Source organism: Hyperolius riggenbachi, chromosome 1 (assembly GCF_040937935.1).
Source record: "Hyperolius riggenbachi isolate aHypRig1 chromosome 1, aHypRig1.pri, whole genome shotgun sequence".
Lineage (NCBI taxonomy): Eukaryota > Metazoa > Chordata > Amphibia > Anura > Hyperoliidae > Hyperolius > Hyperolius riggenbachi.
In genome coordinates this window covers 300286811-300304559 of record NC_090646.1, presented here as the reverse complement: position 1 = coordinate 300304559, position 17749 = coordinate 300286811, and the positions used below count along the sequence as shown (strand labels likewise).

General features: G+C 44.1%; 1 protein-coding gene across 2 annotated transcripts in view; it reads left to right on the top strand.

Moving 5' to 3' along the window:
- Positions 1–9094, top strand: part of LOC137548783 (protein-lysine 6-oxidase-like) — a 244923-nt gene extending 235829 nt beyond the window's left edge. For both annotated transcript variants that reach the window (XM_068271168.1, XM_068271167.1), the window contains exon 7: positions 8936–9094. In XM_068271168.1, the coding sequence (XP_068127269.1) occupies positions 8936–8945 (10 nt within the window). In that variant the 3' untranslated portion in view covers positions 8946–9094. The remainder of the gene's footprint in view (positions 1–8935) is intronic.
- Positions 9095–17749: the final 8655 nt, after the last annotated feature.

Genomic DNA, 17749 nt, shown 5'->3' with positions numbered 1-17749 from the left:
ACTGAACAAAGGACATCTTCCATATTGCTTGGATTTTAAACTTTGCTGAACTGAACAAAAGGAACTCTACAAGTTTTCCCACTAAAGGACATCTTTCCAGGAACTAAGTATTTTTTCTCCCTTCTTTTATTTTTCATACTGGCTATTACTGTTTTAATAATTGTTGATTTTAATAATTGTCTGTATATATTAATTATTTATATTGCTTTCAATAAACCGACGCTATCGTCAGCTGTTGTTCTAGCTACCCTATTATTCAGCACACACAGAACTGATCCCAGGTCTCTGATGAGATGCTACTATTGTTTGTTGTTGGCTAGACAGAATACAGCGTGTTTTAACCGTTTTTATTCGCAGGATCAGTCAGGCAGTCGGGTCCACTGGCCCATATCAGTGGTGGTGGCAGTTATACCCTGGAATCGTGTGTAAGTTGTAATTACCGTACCTCACAGGCTCCCTTCTGGTTGGTCTGCGGCCAATTCCCAATGGTTCCTGAGCATTGACTGCGACCAGAGTTCGCACGATCCGTGCGCTGGCACCGTTTGGAAGGCCATTTGTGGTCTGACCACTAGGGCTTCCTGTGACACCGAGTATCTCGGATATCCTAGCTCGGATGAGCATCACTGGAGACAAATATAGTGTCCTCAGACCAATGAATGTAATGAACAATGTTAAGTAAATATATGACTCAGGAAGTTGCAAAGGATGTACAACTAAAACTATTAGAACTGATCCCGGAGCTGCGGCGGTGAGGATGTCCTATGGATTTTTTATATATGCGCATTAAATTTCATGGAATGTGAGTGCCCTACTGTATTATGCTTTTTATATTAAACGGTATTATGCTATGGTCGCTTGTCTTTTGAGTCTTTAAGGAGCAACTTCAAAAGAAAAGCTCAAGACTTCATTCATATAAGTGATTGTGGTTGGTCTGTTGCTGGGTCAGCATACCTATCTGGTGAGCGTGATCTCTTACTATTGCACATTGAGGATCACGCAGTGGGTGCATGGTGTGAATCACACTGTTGAGGGGTGCAAATTTCACTGAAAAGAAACTGGATTACGCTATGTGTACCCCTTTATGTCTTTTTTTGAGCTATTATTAGGAAGAAGCATCAGAGATCGTGAGGATTATATGTGCTATCAAGCTGTTTCTGCTGATCATAATCAATCAGCATTTGGATCTGGTGAGCGTACCTTGTATTATCTCTCAGGATTGAATCAGGAGATACACTAGCATTGTGGACTTTTTATATCGGACTGTTTTGATTTGGTTTTTAATTGTTTCTGTATTTTGTCTGTTCTTTGTTTACTGATCACTGACAGGTGTTAAGCACTATACTAGTTTGTACAAATATTAGAAGATATTGGCCTCGATTCATAAAAAGCAGTGCGATAAAAAAAATCTTGTCGGGAAAATACCGCACTTGGTATTTTCCCGGTCTGTGTGCTAATTCATAAAGATTTTCCCAGCTGCTGTTGAAGGTTGGTAAATTACCGCAGCCCATTGAGCGGTAGAGTAGAGCAGTGTGGCGATATCTCTCTTTTGCCCTGCACAGATGACTCACACAGACTGCTCTCTGCACAGATGACTCGCACAGATGACTTACACAGACTTTCCCTGGCTGCACAGATGACTCACACAGACGGCTCTCTGCACAGATGACTCACACAGACGACTCACACAGACTTTCCCTGCCTGCACAGATGACTCACACAGACTTTACCTGGCTGCACAGATGACTCACACAGATGGCTCTCTGCACAGATGACTCACACAGAGGACTCACACAGACTTTCCCTGCCTGCACAGATGACTCACACAGACGACTCACACAGACTTTCCCTGCCTTCACAGATGACTTGCACAGACGACTCACACAGACTTTCCCTGCCTGCACAGATGACTCACACAGATGACTCACACAGACGGCTCTCTGCACAGATGACTCACACAGACTTCGGCTCCCTGCACTTTGCATTGTTAACACCTCACCAGAGGTGTCGGTAACTTGTTAAGACCTCACCAGAGGTGTCGTTAACTATCGTCAGGCTTACCGCTTGCTGAAGGCTTTATGAATTGACATTTGCTGACAATTTACTCACATGTGTTGGAGGTAACTACAGCCAAGTCGGTAATTTATCTCCCTGGTCGGTAATTGTAGCTTTTCATGCTGTAACAGCCTTTATGAATTGACAAATTGCTAAGTGGTCAGTAAAGTCTGCTGTTTTCAGCATTACCGCATGCAGTAATGCTTTATGAATTGAGGCCATAGTGGTAGAACTGTGGGCAAGGGGTGATAATTTACATAGGTAGGTATGGAGGCGAGGGTAGGTATGGGGGTAATAGGGGGTGGATACGCAGGTAAATAAGTTGATGTACGGTGATAAAAAGATTAAAGAGTATCTTCGACTTACCAGTATAGTCTCAGGGTCACGATAAGCACCTCTGTACTGGTATGAGTGAGTGCAGTTCTTTAAATGCCTGTGTGAGGTGTGGACTGTCAAATCAGGTGGTGTGCCGGGGGTGGGGACTGAGTGATTGGCAGGTGTGTATATAATAGTAATGGTAGGTACTGGCAATGGGGGGGGGGGGGGGGGCGGCGTGTCCGTGGGCCAAAAGGAGCCAGGGGAACAGATTACATAAGCCTTGATGGGCAGTGCGCTTATAACGTCGCACCGCCTTGTTAACTTATGGGCAGTGCGACAGGATCGTCGCACTGCCTATGCGTCATACTGTGGGCAATGCACCCATAACGTCACATTTATTTTTGAATGCGCATGCGCAATCTTGTGCCTTACGTATCGTGCGAGCGGGGACGGCGGGGTTAGAGGAGGGCGCATGCGCCGTCTGCTATATAGTGTAGCACGGCCATGTTTATTACGGGAAAGACAGAGGTGGATAATGAAGATATTAATGTTATCCGGGAAAACAGAGAAATAATAAATAAATAAATACATTCATTATATTTGTGGTTGCCCAGCAATAACATTAATAAAAAGAAACACAATAAATGAATAACATCCATGATAAAAGTACAATTAATAGAAATATCTAAAGATACAAAAACGATGTAAAGATACATAGTGTAATATTAAAGTGCAAATGTGTATACAGTGGCTTGCAAAAGTATTCGGCTCCCTTGAAGTTTTCCACATTTTGTTACATTACTGCCACAAACATGAATCAATTTTATTGTAATTTCACGTGAAAGACCAATACAAAGTGGTGTACACGTGAGAAGTGGAATGAAAATCATACATGATTCCAAACATTTTTTACAAATCAATAACTGCAAAGTGGGGTGTGCGTAATTATTCAGCCCCCTTTGGTCTGAGTGCAGTCAGTTGCCCATAGACATTGCCTGATGAGTGCTATTGACTAAATAGAGTGCACCTGTGTGTAATCTAATGTCTGTACAAATACAGCTGCTCTGTGACAGCCTCAGAGGTTGTCTAAGAGAATATTGGGAGCAACAACACCATGAAGTCCAAAGAATACACCAGTCAGGTCAGGGATGAAGTTATTGAGAAATTTAAAGCAGGCTTAGGCTACAAAAAGATTTCCAAAGCCTTGAGCATCCCATGGAGCACTGTTCAAGCGATCATTCAGAAATGGAAGGCGTATGGCACAACTGTAAACCTACCAAGACAAGGCCGTCCACCTAAACTCACAGGCCAAACAAGAAGAGCGCTGATCAGAAATGCAGTCAAGAGGCCCATGGTGACTCTGGACAAGCTGCAGAGATCTACAGCTCAGGTGGGGGAATCTGTCCATAGGACAACTATTAGTCGTGCACTGCACAAAGTTGGCTCTTATGGAAGAGTGACAAGAAGAAAGACATTGTTAACAGAAAAGCATAAGAAGTCCCATTTGCAGTTTTCCACAAGCCATGTGGGGTACACAGCAAACATGTGGAAGAAGGTGCTCTGGTCCAATGAGACCAAAATGGAACTTTTTGGCCAAAATGCAAAACGCTATGTGTGGCAGAAAACTAACACTGCACATCACTCTGAACACACCATCCCCACTGTCAAATATGTCATGGTGGCAGCATCATGCTCTGGGGTTGCTTCTCTTCAGCAGGGACTGGGAAGCTGGTCAAAGTAGATGAGAAGATGGATGGAGCCAAATACAGGGCAATCTTGGAAGAAAATCTCTTGGAGTCTGCAAAAGACTTGAGACTGGGGCAGAGGTTCACCTTCCAGCAACGACAAAACTAAACATAAAGCCAGGGCAACAATGGAACGGTTTAAAACAAAACATATCCATGTGTTAAAATGGCCCAGTCAAAGTCCAGATCTAAATCCAATCGAGAATCTGCGGCAAGATCTGAAAACTGCTGTTTACAAACGCTGTCCATCTAATCTGACTGAGCTGGAGCTGTTTTGCAAATAAGAATGGGCAAGGATTTCAGTCTCTAGATGTGCAAAGCTGGTAGAGACATACCCTAAAAGACTGGCAGCTGTAATTGCAGCAAAAGGTGATTCTACAAAGTATTGACTCAGGGGGCTGAATAATTATGCACACCCCACTTTGCAGTTATTGATTTCTAAAAAATGTTTGAAATCATGTATGCTTTTCATTCCACTTCTCACGTGTACACCACTTTGTATTGGTATTTCACGTGCAATTCCAATAAAATTGATTCATGTTTGTGGCAGTAATGTGACAAAATGTGGAAAACTTCAGGGGGGCCGAATACTTTTGCAAGCCATTGTAGTACTTATTCAAAAGGTTAGAATCCGTATTTTGCATATTATTAATCTGTATGAAATCGGAGGTAAATACATGATTATTATTGTCATAGTGTTTACTTGTAGATATACCTTTATGTTACAATTTACAATGGTTTTTCATATATATATATATATATATATATATATATATATATATATATATATATATATATATATATATATATATATATATATATATATATATATATATATATATATATATATATATATATATATATATATATATATACACACCGTATCTCTTTGCTTTAAAGGTATAATAATATATTAAAATAGTACGTTGGTGAAAATCATTGATATATAATAGAAACAAAAAATAAAAATAACAATAAAATATAATATATGATAGAATATAACATGCTGCCCGTGGCATGATTAAAAGAGAGAACAAATTAAAAAAACTGTTGTTGATGAAGTATTAGTGAATTTTTTTCCAGTTGCTTGTTAAGACCGTCTGGAACTAAAGTTTTCAACATCTGTATCCAAAACATTTTATGTTTTTTTTAGCAGATCAAAGGAATTGGAACGATTTTGTGGTATGGTTTCAATGAGAGTGATACGGAATAAATCTGGATTGTTGTTGTGTGCCGTGGTGAAGTGTCATGAAACGCTGTGTAGGGGGTATTTGTTAAGGATATTGCGTTTATGTTGGCCGATTCTGCTTCTTGCCAGTTGAGTGGTTCTACCCACATACTGAAGATGGCAGGGACAGGAAATGATGTATATTACAAATCTAGATTCACATGTAATGATGTCTTTAATTGGATAAGTTAGTTGTGTAGTTTGGGAATGGAAAGTGCTGGTGTGGGTGATGAATTTGAAAGCTAGGCATCTGAAGTGGTGACAAGCTGAGCAACCCGGTGGATTATCGAATGGAATGGAGCTGGTGTTGTGGGGGGCAGGTCGTAAATGGCTGGGGGCCAGAATGCTGCGGAGGTTGGGTGCCCGTCGGTAAGTTATGAAAGGTGCTGTGGGAATGATGGGTCGGAGGTGTGGGTCCTGTAAGAGGATTTCCCATCTGTTGGTGAGAATTTTTCATATATTTTGGAGTTGTGAACTGTATTTAGTGATAAATCTGGGCAGGGATTCTGTATTTTTAGGTTTGTTGGTTGAAGGGGGATTTTTTGTTGTTTTGGCTTTTTGATTGGCATCTTTCAGCAATTTTGGGGGGTATTTTCTGTCAAGAAATTTCTGGGTTAAGATATTGGATTGGCTTATGTAATCTTGAGTGTCAGTGCAATTTTTGCAGATTCTCCTATATTGACTGTATGGGGTGTTTTTGGTCCAGGGGCGGTGATGGAAGCTGTGGAAATGGAAACCCTGACTAATCACTGGCCAGTGGTGAAGATGCTACAAAGTCTGCTGGCGATGGGGCCCATTTCAGTTAAAGTTGGAGTGCTCGAAACTTCAAAGGAAGGGATTTGTAATCCACATGGCATGACCAGCTCTCCAATGGATTCTAAGATGAGAGGGGCAGGGGCCCCTTCTTTTTTGCCAGGTGTAGGGACAATTAAACCCAAAGTACTGTGGCCATAGGCCTTCCACCCATCTCGTCGCTGCAGTAGGCAACACTCAGGAATAGCTTGTCCTCTGGGCTGGATGAGATGATTCTTTCTGTCTGGGTTGGTGGTGGCTTGTTTCGGATCAGACTGTCAGCCCTCCTGCTAGCCTGGCTTCACCACATCAGTTGAAGCTCGATTATACTGGCACTGTCTGCCCTGGTCCTTTCATCTGACACACATACAGATCCCTTACGCAGAGACTGGGACAGAGAGACCCAGGTGTCTCTCCTGCATTCCTCCTTTGTCCTCCCTCTCTCCTTTGTTCTCTCTCTTTCTTTTGTCCTTTCCCCACCACCCCCCTCTGTCCACTTCCTTTAGCTCTGAAAGAGGGGAAGTTTGCAATCGTGTGGTGGGTATAAAATATTGCAGTCTCAATCTACTGATATTACACTAAGTTACCATTAGTTTTTGCCAGAGTGCACCATAAGGGAGGATGGACTTTGTGGCCTAGTGCCCACAAGGTCACTACTGTTATAGTCTCTACTAGTGGTTGAGAGAAGAGTGGCAGGGAATTGTAGTCAATATCCAATCCAAGCTGAGGTCTGGGCACACAGAGAAACAAAGAAAGGAAAGGATCAGGGTAGGCAGCAAACAGACAGGTTCCTGGAATGAGCCAAAGTCAAGACAGGGGGCAGTCAACATAGTCAGAGTCACAGGCAGCGGTCAACCAGAAGAATCAGATGAGGAATGGTCAGACAAATTTGCTCAGGAAGGGAAGCAACAAGACAAAGAAAGGGTAGTTCAGAACTATAAGACTAACAGGTGGACCACTAGCTATCTGAATGAAGAGCTCCTGCCTTTTAAAGCACAGGTTTTTAAATGCATGTAAATAAGTGCACTGAGCTTCTCGCAAGCACGCACAAAGCCCAATGCAGCTACGCACACCTCTGGCTTCTGTCATTAAACCGCAGCCTAACTTGAGATATTTATGAATAATTTTGTCTAATAGCCTTGACTTGTGATTCCAATATCAGAATAAAGAAGACATGAGAACAAGGCCACCCCATTGTGTTCGTCTAGAATTCTCTAACATCAGAGGGAAATGACCAACAAAATACACTGTGGCAGTAGAGCTGGAGTAGAGAATTGTTAGCCATGTAAGAAACTAACCTTTTCCTGATCATCACTTTCATATAGTCCCTCAGTAGCGCATTGGGTGCCTTGTAGATATCTAGAGTTCAGGGCCAGATTTGTACTTTCCAGTGCCCAAGGCCAGGTGTCACCAGCCGCCCCTGCCATCCAACACAGTTCTGTCCACAATGCTGACCAGTGATTACTGGTTTGATTGGGCTCCTTTACGTTGTGCTGCTCTGCCCTCCTTTCAACAAAAAAACAGCACATGCTCTGTCCCTCGTGCTCCCTGTAATTCTGTGGTTTTGCCCGTAAGGACCCAATAGGATTCTAGGCATGCATATTTGAGAAATGATGCTCATAGGCAGTACTTGTCAGGTACGCTAAACCATAACACTGTCCTCCTGGCCTTAGCTACTGTGCACACCCAGGCAGGAGTGTGAAATTACTTATTTGTCCCCATGTGTGACTCACTGCAGTCAGAGCCACAAACAGGGATAGGGCAGCACAATGGAGAGAAGTCAATCCAAAACAAAGAACAATCCAAACAAAGAAAAGTAGCAAATGTTCTTTCAAGAACACCTTTGAATGTTCTGTTTTAATTAAGGAACCTGAATGACATTTATTTATATTTGTTAACATTCTATGGGGTTTATTCCTTAAAGGACTACTGTAGGGGGTTAGGGGGAAAAAGAGTTGAACTTACCTGGGGGTTCTAACAGTCCCCCACAGGCATCCTGTGCCCACGCAGCCACTCACCGATGGCTCTGGTCCCTGCCTCTGGTTCACTTCCGAAATTTGTGACTTTGAATTCGGAATACCACTGCACCTGCGCAGCCGTGTCCTCACTGACGTCACCAGGAGAGTACTGAGCAAGCGCAGACCGCACTGGGCCTGCGCAGTACACTCCCGGTGACATCAGCGGGAGCAAGCACGTGGCCGTGCAGACGCAGTGGTATTCTGACTTTAAAGTCACAAATTCCGGAAGTGACCCAGAAATGGGCACCGGAGCATCGGTGTGTGGTTGCGCGGGCACAGGACATCTGCGGGGGACCGGTAGAAGCCCCAGGAGAGTATCCCCTACAGTAGTCCTTTAATAACTTGGGGCAGGGCTGTTGCAGCAAGCTATACCAAGCTAATAGTAGAGCTGACCCTGCATCCAGATCAGGTAAATATCAAGCATCCCCTGTGCCACTCTGCATTAGGCTGTGAGAGGCACATCGGCATGCTGGAGAGGCACAAAATAATGTGGCACCACAGTGCACATAAAAATTAAAATAAAAATGGCTGGTAAAAGGTTAAAAAGCCCTTGCTAATGCAATGCTTTGGATAATTGTTTAAAAATCACATCGCTCATGTAAGAACACACACATAGCATTACATTAAAAAGAGCTTTTCAAATCACTGGTGCTTAGAAAAGCACTTGGAATGCGAACCAGCCCTAAGAGAGAGATAGATATAATTTTTTTCTTATCAATTTTTCATATTAAATGTAAATGCTCTTCATTTACTAGGGCTAATATTGTATCTTTCTTTTATAGCAACTGGTAATCTCTGGGAGTGACTAGGAATTCCACTGGACCTTGAGGAAAACAATGGAATAGTTCAACAATATGAAAAGGACTTAGTGACTTCATACAGATGAGAACAAAGGCTTCACTTTTAAAAAGGATACTATGTTAAGTCATTTAATGCTTTTTTAGCCCAATAAAATGTATTTTGATCAACAGTGATACCATATTTAAAAAAAAGCTGCCTAATCGTTTGTATTTATGGTCAATAGCTTTTATGGCATATACCTCCATGTGCAATTATTTCTGAATATGCAGCTTAATGTCTTAACTCTGTAACTCTAAGCTGGACTCTTGCTTACTACAAAATTCCTTGCTAGTAATGAGCCAATCTGGCCCATTTGCTTCACCCACAATTTCAAAAATGTGTTACATTTATTTGAAGTGAACCTTAAGTCAGGGAAAAAAAATGAGTTTAACTCACCTGGGGCTTCCCTCAGCCCCCTGCAGCTGATCGGTGCCCTCGCAGCCTCGCTCCGATGCTCCTGGACCCGCTGGCGGCTACTTCCGGTTTCGCCGTCACCGGCCGACAGGCTGGGAACGCGAGTGATTCTTCGCATTCCCAGCCACAATAGCACCCCCTATACTGCTATTGCGGCCTTCCTTTCCGCAATAGCAGCATAGGGGGTGCTATTGTGGCTGGGAATGCGAAGAATCACTCGCGTTCCCAGCCTGACGGCCGGTGACGGCGAAACCGGGAGTAGCCGCCGGCGGGTCCAGGAGCATCGGAGTGGGGCTGCGAGGGCACCGATCAGCTGCAGGGGGCTGAGGGAAGCCCCAGGTGGGTTAAACTCATTTTTTTCCCCTGACTTAAGGTTCACTATCAGGCGCAGGATGGATATCCATCCTGCGCACATCAGAGCCAGAGCGAGAGGGAGGAAGAGGGAGGAAAACGCTGCGGAGGGGGGCTTTGAGGAGCCCCCCCCCCCCCCGCTCGGTACACAGAGCGGCGGTGATCAGACCTCCCCAGCAGGTCATCCCCCTAGTGGGGAAAAAAGGGGGGAAGTCTGAGCCCACGCAGCACAGATCTCCAAAACATAGCCCAGTCCTTAAGTGGTTAAGCAAAAATAATTAAAGTTGAGGGAGAAGTGAATTTTGAAGTGTTTTTTTCAATTCTTTATTTTTCAATAAAGTTTTCCACAGAAAGTAAAAACACAGAAAAATCAAGTAACACATAAGGGGCCCAATCAAATCCACTTTTTCTCCTGAGTTTTGTCTTAGTAGATCATTTTCATCTTCTGTTTAAAATAACTTTTCCTCACTCTGCAAAAAGTAGGTGAAAATGTACTGTCAAAATTATTCTCAGTATTTTCTTGCTTGCTGTGGCTTAAAAGGTACTTTGATGAGATGTGAAGAGGAGCAAACTTAGGAGAAAAAGTGAATTGGATCATAGTGTTGAAAAGGTTGGTAGCATAAATAAGCAGCTAACCAGTGCTGTGTGCAATCAACAGTTCTACCAACAGTAGACACACCCCATACAAAAGAAACGTATCTCCTCCCTGGGCTTCAAATACCACCTTTATGCTGACGACATTCAGATTTACCTCCATACCCCCAATATCTCATCCACCACCATGAACAAGGTCTCCTCATGTCTCTCAACAATTTCCTCCTGGAAGTCAGCTAGATTCCTGAAGCTTAACCTAGGCAAAACTGAGCTCCTGATCTTTCCACCTCACGCTGCTGCACCCCCTCCCCCCCCCCCTCCCCCTCAGATTTCCACCTCACAATTGGCAACACAACCATTCGCCCTACCTCCCAGGCCCGATGTCTGGGCGTCACCTTGGTCCCCACATCCAAAACCTCACCACCAGATCTTGCAATTTCCACCTCCGTAATATCTCTAAGATTCGCCCCTTCTTAACCTCGGACCAGTGGCGTACCTAGGGCATTTGACACCCGGTGTTGGGTATTAAATGACACCCCCCACCACCAGTATAGGTAGCCTAGAATAGCTGCCACCAGTACAGGTAGTGTAGTATAGCTACAATGCACAGTGTTTCCCTACAAAATACACATGATGCAGCAGTGTTTCGCCAAAATATATATAATGTGGCAACGCTTAGGTAACCCCCCTTTAGCACAGGTAGCCAGATGACTCCACCATTTATAGTGCAAGTAACCAACATGATCCCCAATTACAGTATATATAGCCAGATCTCCCTATAGTATTGTATAAAGCCAGATCCCCCTTCAGTGTATATAGCCAGACCCCTCCCCCCCTTAGTATATAGCAAGTATATAGCAATGGTATATAGCCAGTGTATAAAGTCAGATGCACCCTTTATATAGCCAGTGTATAAAGTCAGATCCTTCTTGTATATAGCCAGTGTATATATCCAGATCCCCCTGTATATAACCAGTGTATAGTTAGATTCCCCCTGTATATAGTCAGTAGATCCCCCTGTATAAAGCCAGTGTATATCTGACTGACTAAGTGGCCCAGACGTGTCTGGCTGCCACACACACATAGGAGAGAATGAGACTAGGGATGATGGGAACCAGCAAATTCCGTTCCGCCAGAATTCACGGATTCCGTCAGTGTTAAATTCCGTCGCTATGAAAATTCCACTGGATTTGTATGAAATTCTGCGGAATTCCGGATTTCGTCGGAAATTTTTTAAAAATCTCTCTTCCTCTTCCTCTTCTTCCTCCTATCCATCCATCCTCTTGTATCATTCATCATCTTGTAGGGAATTGCAGTTTTTCAAAAGCCAGCTTACATACCATGGCTGGGAATTGAACCCAGGTCTCAGTGTGTAGTAGGTATCTGACTTACCCCCTAGACCGCCAACCACACTACATGCTAAAGCCAGCCTAGCATGTACCATTATGATCAATCCAATAGAAAAAGTAGCGTGGATTTGTACTTTTTCAAAAGCCAGCTTACATACCTTGGCCAGGAATTGAACCCAGGTCTCAATGTGTAGTAGGTATCTGACTGAATGATCCCCTGAATGAGTCATCTTCATGACGAAATCGATAGGGAGGAGCCACATGCGGAAGTAACACGGACAGTGTAGTGGGACGCGGTGGCGTGGTGGAGCGAGCAAGCCCTGGAATACCAGCACACGGCGGCCAGCCCGGGAGGCCGCACGGGGTGGAGCCCGTTCCTAACACTCCACAGGCTTACCAACTACCTGTAACATGTGAGTGGAACCTTTTTTAATAAATACCCTTTTAAGCTAAGATGCCTGCGCAATGATAGCATTTGTTTGCATTGAGGTCACATTCAGGAAGAAAGGAGAGGTGATATCTGGATAGCATCTGACTGCCACAGGGTGTGGGGAGCCTATCAAATACCCCAGAGGCGAGATAAGGCCAATGTCATTGCTGGCCCACCTTATTTGGTGAGTGAGGATCCTTTAGGGTGTTCCTGGTGGTGGTGACAGCATTGTTGTCTATGGTGGAGCGCTTCTGGAGGAGAAATACTATCTGACTTACCCCCTAGACCACCAACCACACTACATGCTAAAGCCAGCTTAGCATGTACCATTATGATCAATCCAATAGAAAAAGTATCATGCTTAAGGATTTGTACTTTTTCAAAAGCCAGCTTACACACCTTGGCCAGGAATTTTACCTAGGTCTCAGTGTGTAGTAGGTATCTGAGGTATCTGACTTACCCCCTATACCACCAACCGCACTACATGCTGAAGCCAGCCTAGCATGTACCATTATGATCAATCCAATAGAAAAAGTAGCGTGCTTAAGGATTTGTACTTTTTCAAAAACCAGCTTACATACCATGGCTTGGAATTGAACCCAGGTCTCAGTGTGTAGTAGATATCTGAGGTATCTGATTTACCCCCTATACCACCAACCACACTACATGCTGAAGCCAGCCTAGCATGTACCATTATGATCAATCCAAGAGAAAAATTAGCTCTCTCTAAGGATTTGTAGCCAGGCATGGCCTTGCCTTTTGTGTTCAACAGTTACATAGTTACATAGTTATTTTGGTTGAAAAAAGACATACGTCCATCGAGTTCAACCAGTATAAAGTACAACACCAGCTTGCTCCCTCACATATCCCTGTTGATCCAGAGGAAGGCGAAAAAACCCTTACAAGGCATGGTCCAATTAGCCCCTAAAGGGAAAAATTCCTTCCCGACTCCAGATGGCAATCAGATAAAATCCCTGGATCAACATCATTAGGCATTACCTAGTAATTGTAGCCATGGATGTCTTTCAACGCAAGGAAAGCATCTAAGCCCCCTTTAAATGTAGGTATAGAGTTTGCCATAACGACTTCCTGTGGCAATGCATTCCACATCTTAATCACTCTTACTGTAAAGAACCCTTTCCTAAATAAATGGCTAAAACGTTTTTCCTCCATGCTTAGATCATGTCCTCTAGTCCTTTGAGAAGGCCTAGGGACAAAAAGCTCATCCGCCAAGCTATTATATTGCCCTCTGATGTATTTATACATGTTAATTAGATCCCCTCTAAGGCATCTTTTCTCTAGACTAAATAAACCCAGTTTATCTAACCTTTCTTGATAAGTGAGACCTTCCATCCCACGTATCAATTTTGTTGCTCGTCTCTGCACCTGCTCTAAAACTGCAATATCCTTTTTGTAATGTGGTGCCCAGAACTGAACTCCATATTCCAGATGTGGCCTTACTAGAGAGTTAAACAGGGGCAATATTATGCTAGCATCTCGAGTTTTTATTTCCCTTTTAATGCATCCCAAAATTTTGTTAGCTTTAGCTGCATCGGCTTGGCATTGAGTACGATTATTTAACTTGTTGTCAATGAGTACTCCTAAGTCCTTCTCCAAGTTTGATGTCTCCAACTGTATCCCATTTATTTTGTATGGTGCTAGACCATTAGTACGTCCAAAATGCATGACATTTGTCAACATTGAATTTCATCTGCCATGTATGTGCCCATATAGCCATCCTATCCAGATCCTGTTGCAATATGACACTATCTTCCTGAGAGTTGATGATTCTGCACAATTTTGTATCATCTGCAAAAATAGCAACATTGCTCACTACTGCATCTACTAGGTCATTAATAAATAGATTGAAGAGCACTGGACCCAGAACAGACCCCTGTGGCACCCCACTGCTAACAGTCTCCCATTTTGAGTACGATCCATTGACCACAACTCTTTGTTTTCTGTCCATTAGCCAGTTCCCTACCCATGAACACAGACTCTTCCCCAGTCCTTGCATCCTCAACTTTTGCACCAGACTTTTGTGGGGAACAGTGTCGAAGGCCTTTGCAAAGTCCAAGTATATCACATCTACAGCATTCCCAATATCCATATTAGCATTCACTACCTCATAAAAGCTGAGCATGTTAGTCAAACAGGACCTGTCTTTAGTAAACCCATGTTGATGCTGAGAAATAAGATTATTTTCTAGTATGAAGTCATGTATAGTATCTCTTAGTAACCCCTCAAATAGTTGTCCGAAGAGAACCCCAGATAGCCAGGTAGATTCACCTCTCTCTTTCCTCTCTCTCTAGTAGGGATGGTCACCGCTTTCCGCGGAATTGTATTTTCTGCAATTTTTAGGCGGAAATTGGTCATTTCGTTCCATTTGGTCGGAATAGAATTGCTTTTTCAATCTGGCGGAATTCCGAAAATGCCTGTGAAAATCTGCCGGTATCCGTTGATGGTTTTAAGCTGAAAATTCAGTTCAATGGCATCAAGTCCTAGAGAGAGAGAGAGAGAGAGAGAGAGAGAGAGAGAGAGAGAGAGAGAGAGAGAGAGAGAGAGAGAGAGAGAGAGAGAGACAGAGAGAGACAGAGAGAGAGACAGAGCTCATTTTTCTCTTGGATTGATCATAATGGTACATGCTAGGCTGGCTTTAGCATGTAGTGTGGTTGGTGGTCTAGGGGGTAGGGCAGATACCTACTACACACTGAGACCTGGGTTCAATTCCTGGCCAAGGTATGTAAGCTGGCTTTTGAAAAAGTACAAATCCTTAAGCATGCTACTTTTTCTATTGATCTGTAATCATCTGCTCTGCTGTCTGCTCAGCTGTTTGACCATTTTGTAAATCTGAGTGTGGCAGGTCCCTGGAAAACAGACCTGTCTCCACTCTACAAGCTGCAGAGTTGCTGTTCCGGGGAGGAATTTGCATCCACTTGTCATGCAAATTGCTTAGCTGCTTCCTCTGATGGCTTGCAGTATAAAAGCCATTTCTTCCCAGAATTCCCTGTTGGTCATGATGGTTTGTTTCTGCTAACTTACCTGGAGTCTCAGCCTTTGCTAACTGTTTGCTAAGATTATCTTAGAGTAATTCCTTGGGAGTGCACTAGGCATTCCTTCTAGCGTAGTCAGGTTGTATTATCTGTACTGCCTTGTATTGTCTGTCTGTTGCGGTTGTCTTGTCGCCAGCGGCGGTCGACAGGAAATCGTTCTGTCTGTGGGGATCGCATTCGCCCTAGCGGTAGTGGCGGTGGTTCCTTCTGTACTCTGTCTGGGAGTGTAGGCCAGAGCTGCGGTTGCTACTGGCTACTCCTTCTGTCTGCCTTGTCTGGAACGAACGCTTGCTGTAGGCTCGGTGAGGTTACCATTTAGCAAACGTTCGCGTTCTCTATTTTGTGTTTGTGTTACATTGGTTAATTAGGGTGACACGCTTATCACTGGGCGCCTAACGCGTGGTGATCGTGTCTTTAAAGCGTTCGCTGTTGCGAATGAGTGCGGAGTTCGCGTTTAGCTAGCGTTTGTTATTTTCTTTGACGTTCTGATCATTGTTATTTGCTATGTCTTTCTTGCTACACTTGTGCTCTGTCTAACTTGGTCTTGTGTCACTGTTGGCAATCGCCACTCTTGCGATTGAATTTCCACTGCGTTTCCACTGTTGTGTGTTCACCGTCGCTGGGTGGCGACTAGATTGGTGGACACACATACATTCTGTCTCTGTGCTCTCTCTCTCTAAGGGCTATCTTGCCCTGCATTGCTTAAACTCGTACAATTCCCATCTGGCATCTGTGGCAGGGCAGAGGCTGTGTTCCTCTGCACGCCACAGCTCCATCTGCCGGTGGGAATTTCCCTCTACAGGTGCATAGCACCATAGCTGGGTTCTGTTAAATGACACGCTTGTGGAGGATTTCCGCAGTGTCAGCGCGCATCTTGTGCGCTGACCACGGAAATAATTCCGCAATCGTTACATGATCATAATGGTACATGCTAGGCTGGCTTTAGCATGTAGTGTGGTTGGTGGTCTAGGTGGTAAGTCAGATACCTACTACACACTGAGACCTGGGTTCAATTCCTGGCCAAGGTATGTAAGCTGGCTTTTGAAAAAGTACAAATCCTTAAGCATGCTACTTTTTCTATTGAATTGATCATAATGGTACATGCTAGGCTGGCTTTAGCATGTAGTGTGGTTGGTGGTCTAAGGGGTAAGTCAGATACCTACTACACACTGAGACCTGGGTTCAGTTCCTGGCTATGGTATGTAAGCTGGCTTTTGAAAAACTGCAATTCCCTACAAGATGATGAATGATACAAGAGGATGGATGGATGGATGGATGGATGGATGGGAGGAGGAGGAGGAGGAGGGAGATTGATCACAGTACAGAGATGCCCCGCGTGCTTCTGCAGAAAGTTATCCCAGAAGTTGAACTGAGGTGACGGAGGCAGGGCCAACAGGAGTCTGAGCCAGCTGCAGCCAAGCAATGAAGAGGAAGGAGGCGGAACAGGTACTGCTGGCTGCTGCTGATCTGTAATAGGCTCAGGCTGGCCTCTTCGACACCCCCCTCCCGGCCTGTTACCCGGAGCACCACACCCCTTTGCGCCCAATGGGCGGTACGCCACTGCCCCGGACAAGACCAAGCTGCTCATCCATGCCCTCATCATCTTCCGCCTTGATTACTGTAACTCTCTCCTTTCTGGCCCCCCCTTGAAATGCATTGCCCCCCTTCAATCAGTTATGAACGCGGCTGCAAGACTCATCCATTCTTCGCACTGCTCCGCATCCACATCTCCCGTCTGTAAATCCCTGCACTGGCTCCCTATCATTATTATTATATATTATTTCAGGATAAGTTTCAAGATTCTATGCCTGCCATATAAATCTGCACACAAAACCTGCCCTACCTACATCTCAGAGCTTGTTCACAGGTATACACCAGGTCGCCCCCTCCGATCCTTTAAAGACCTTCACCTCCCCGCCCCACACATTTCCCACTCCCATGCGTGCCAGCAGAATTTCTCAAGAGCCGCCCCCACCCTCTGGAATGCCCTTTCTCCACCCATTAGACTTGCTTTCTCCTTCAACACATTCAAGAAAGCCCTCAAAACCCACCTCTTTAAGATGGCCTACCCACCCCTTACCACACAGTAACTCTCTACTGAATATTTATTTCACAGCCCTACCTAGTGTTTCCACCCCCTTAGATTGTAGGCCTCTGGCAGGGTCCTCCATTCCTTAGTATAATCTACAGGATTGTGTGCTCCTTTCCTATGACAGCCTATACTTGTATTACTGAGCCTACCTAACCAGCCCATATCGCATGATCATGCATTTTGTACCGTTTGCCTTGTATAACTTTGTTCTATGTTGTATAACCTTGTTATGTCTGTCATCCTTGTATCATTGTATATGTTTATTGTCCAGTGCTGCATAATATGTTGGTGCTTTATAAATCCGATAAATAATAATAATAATAATAATAGGAAAACATAAGGCATAATTGATAGGGGAGAGTTCAGGGCCTAAAGGGATCACACACCTAGGGTTTCCAATCAGTATAGTCAGAAACGGTACCCCTTAAAACATAAAAAAGCTTACCTACGCATGGAACTACCACCAGACAAGA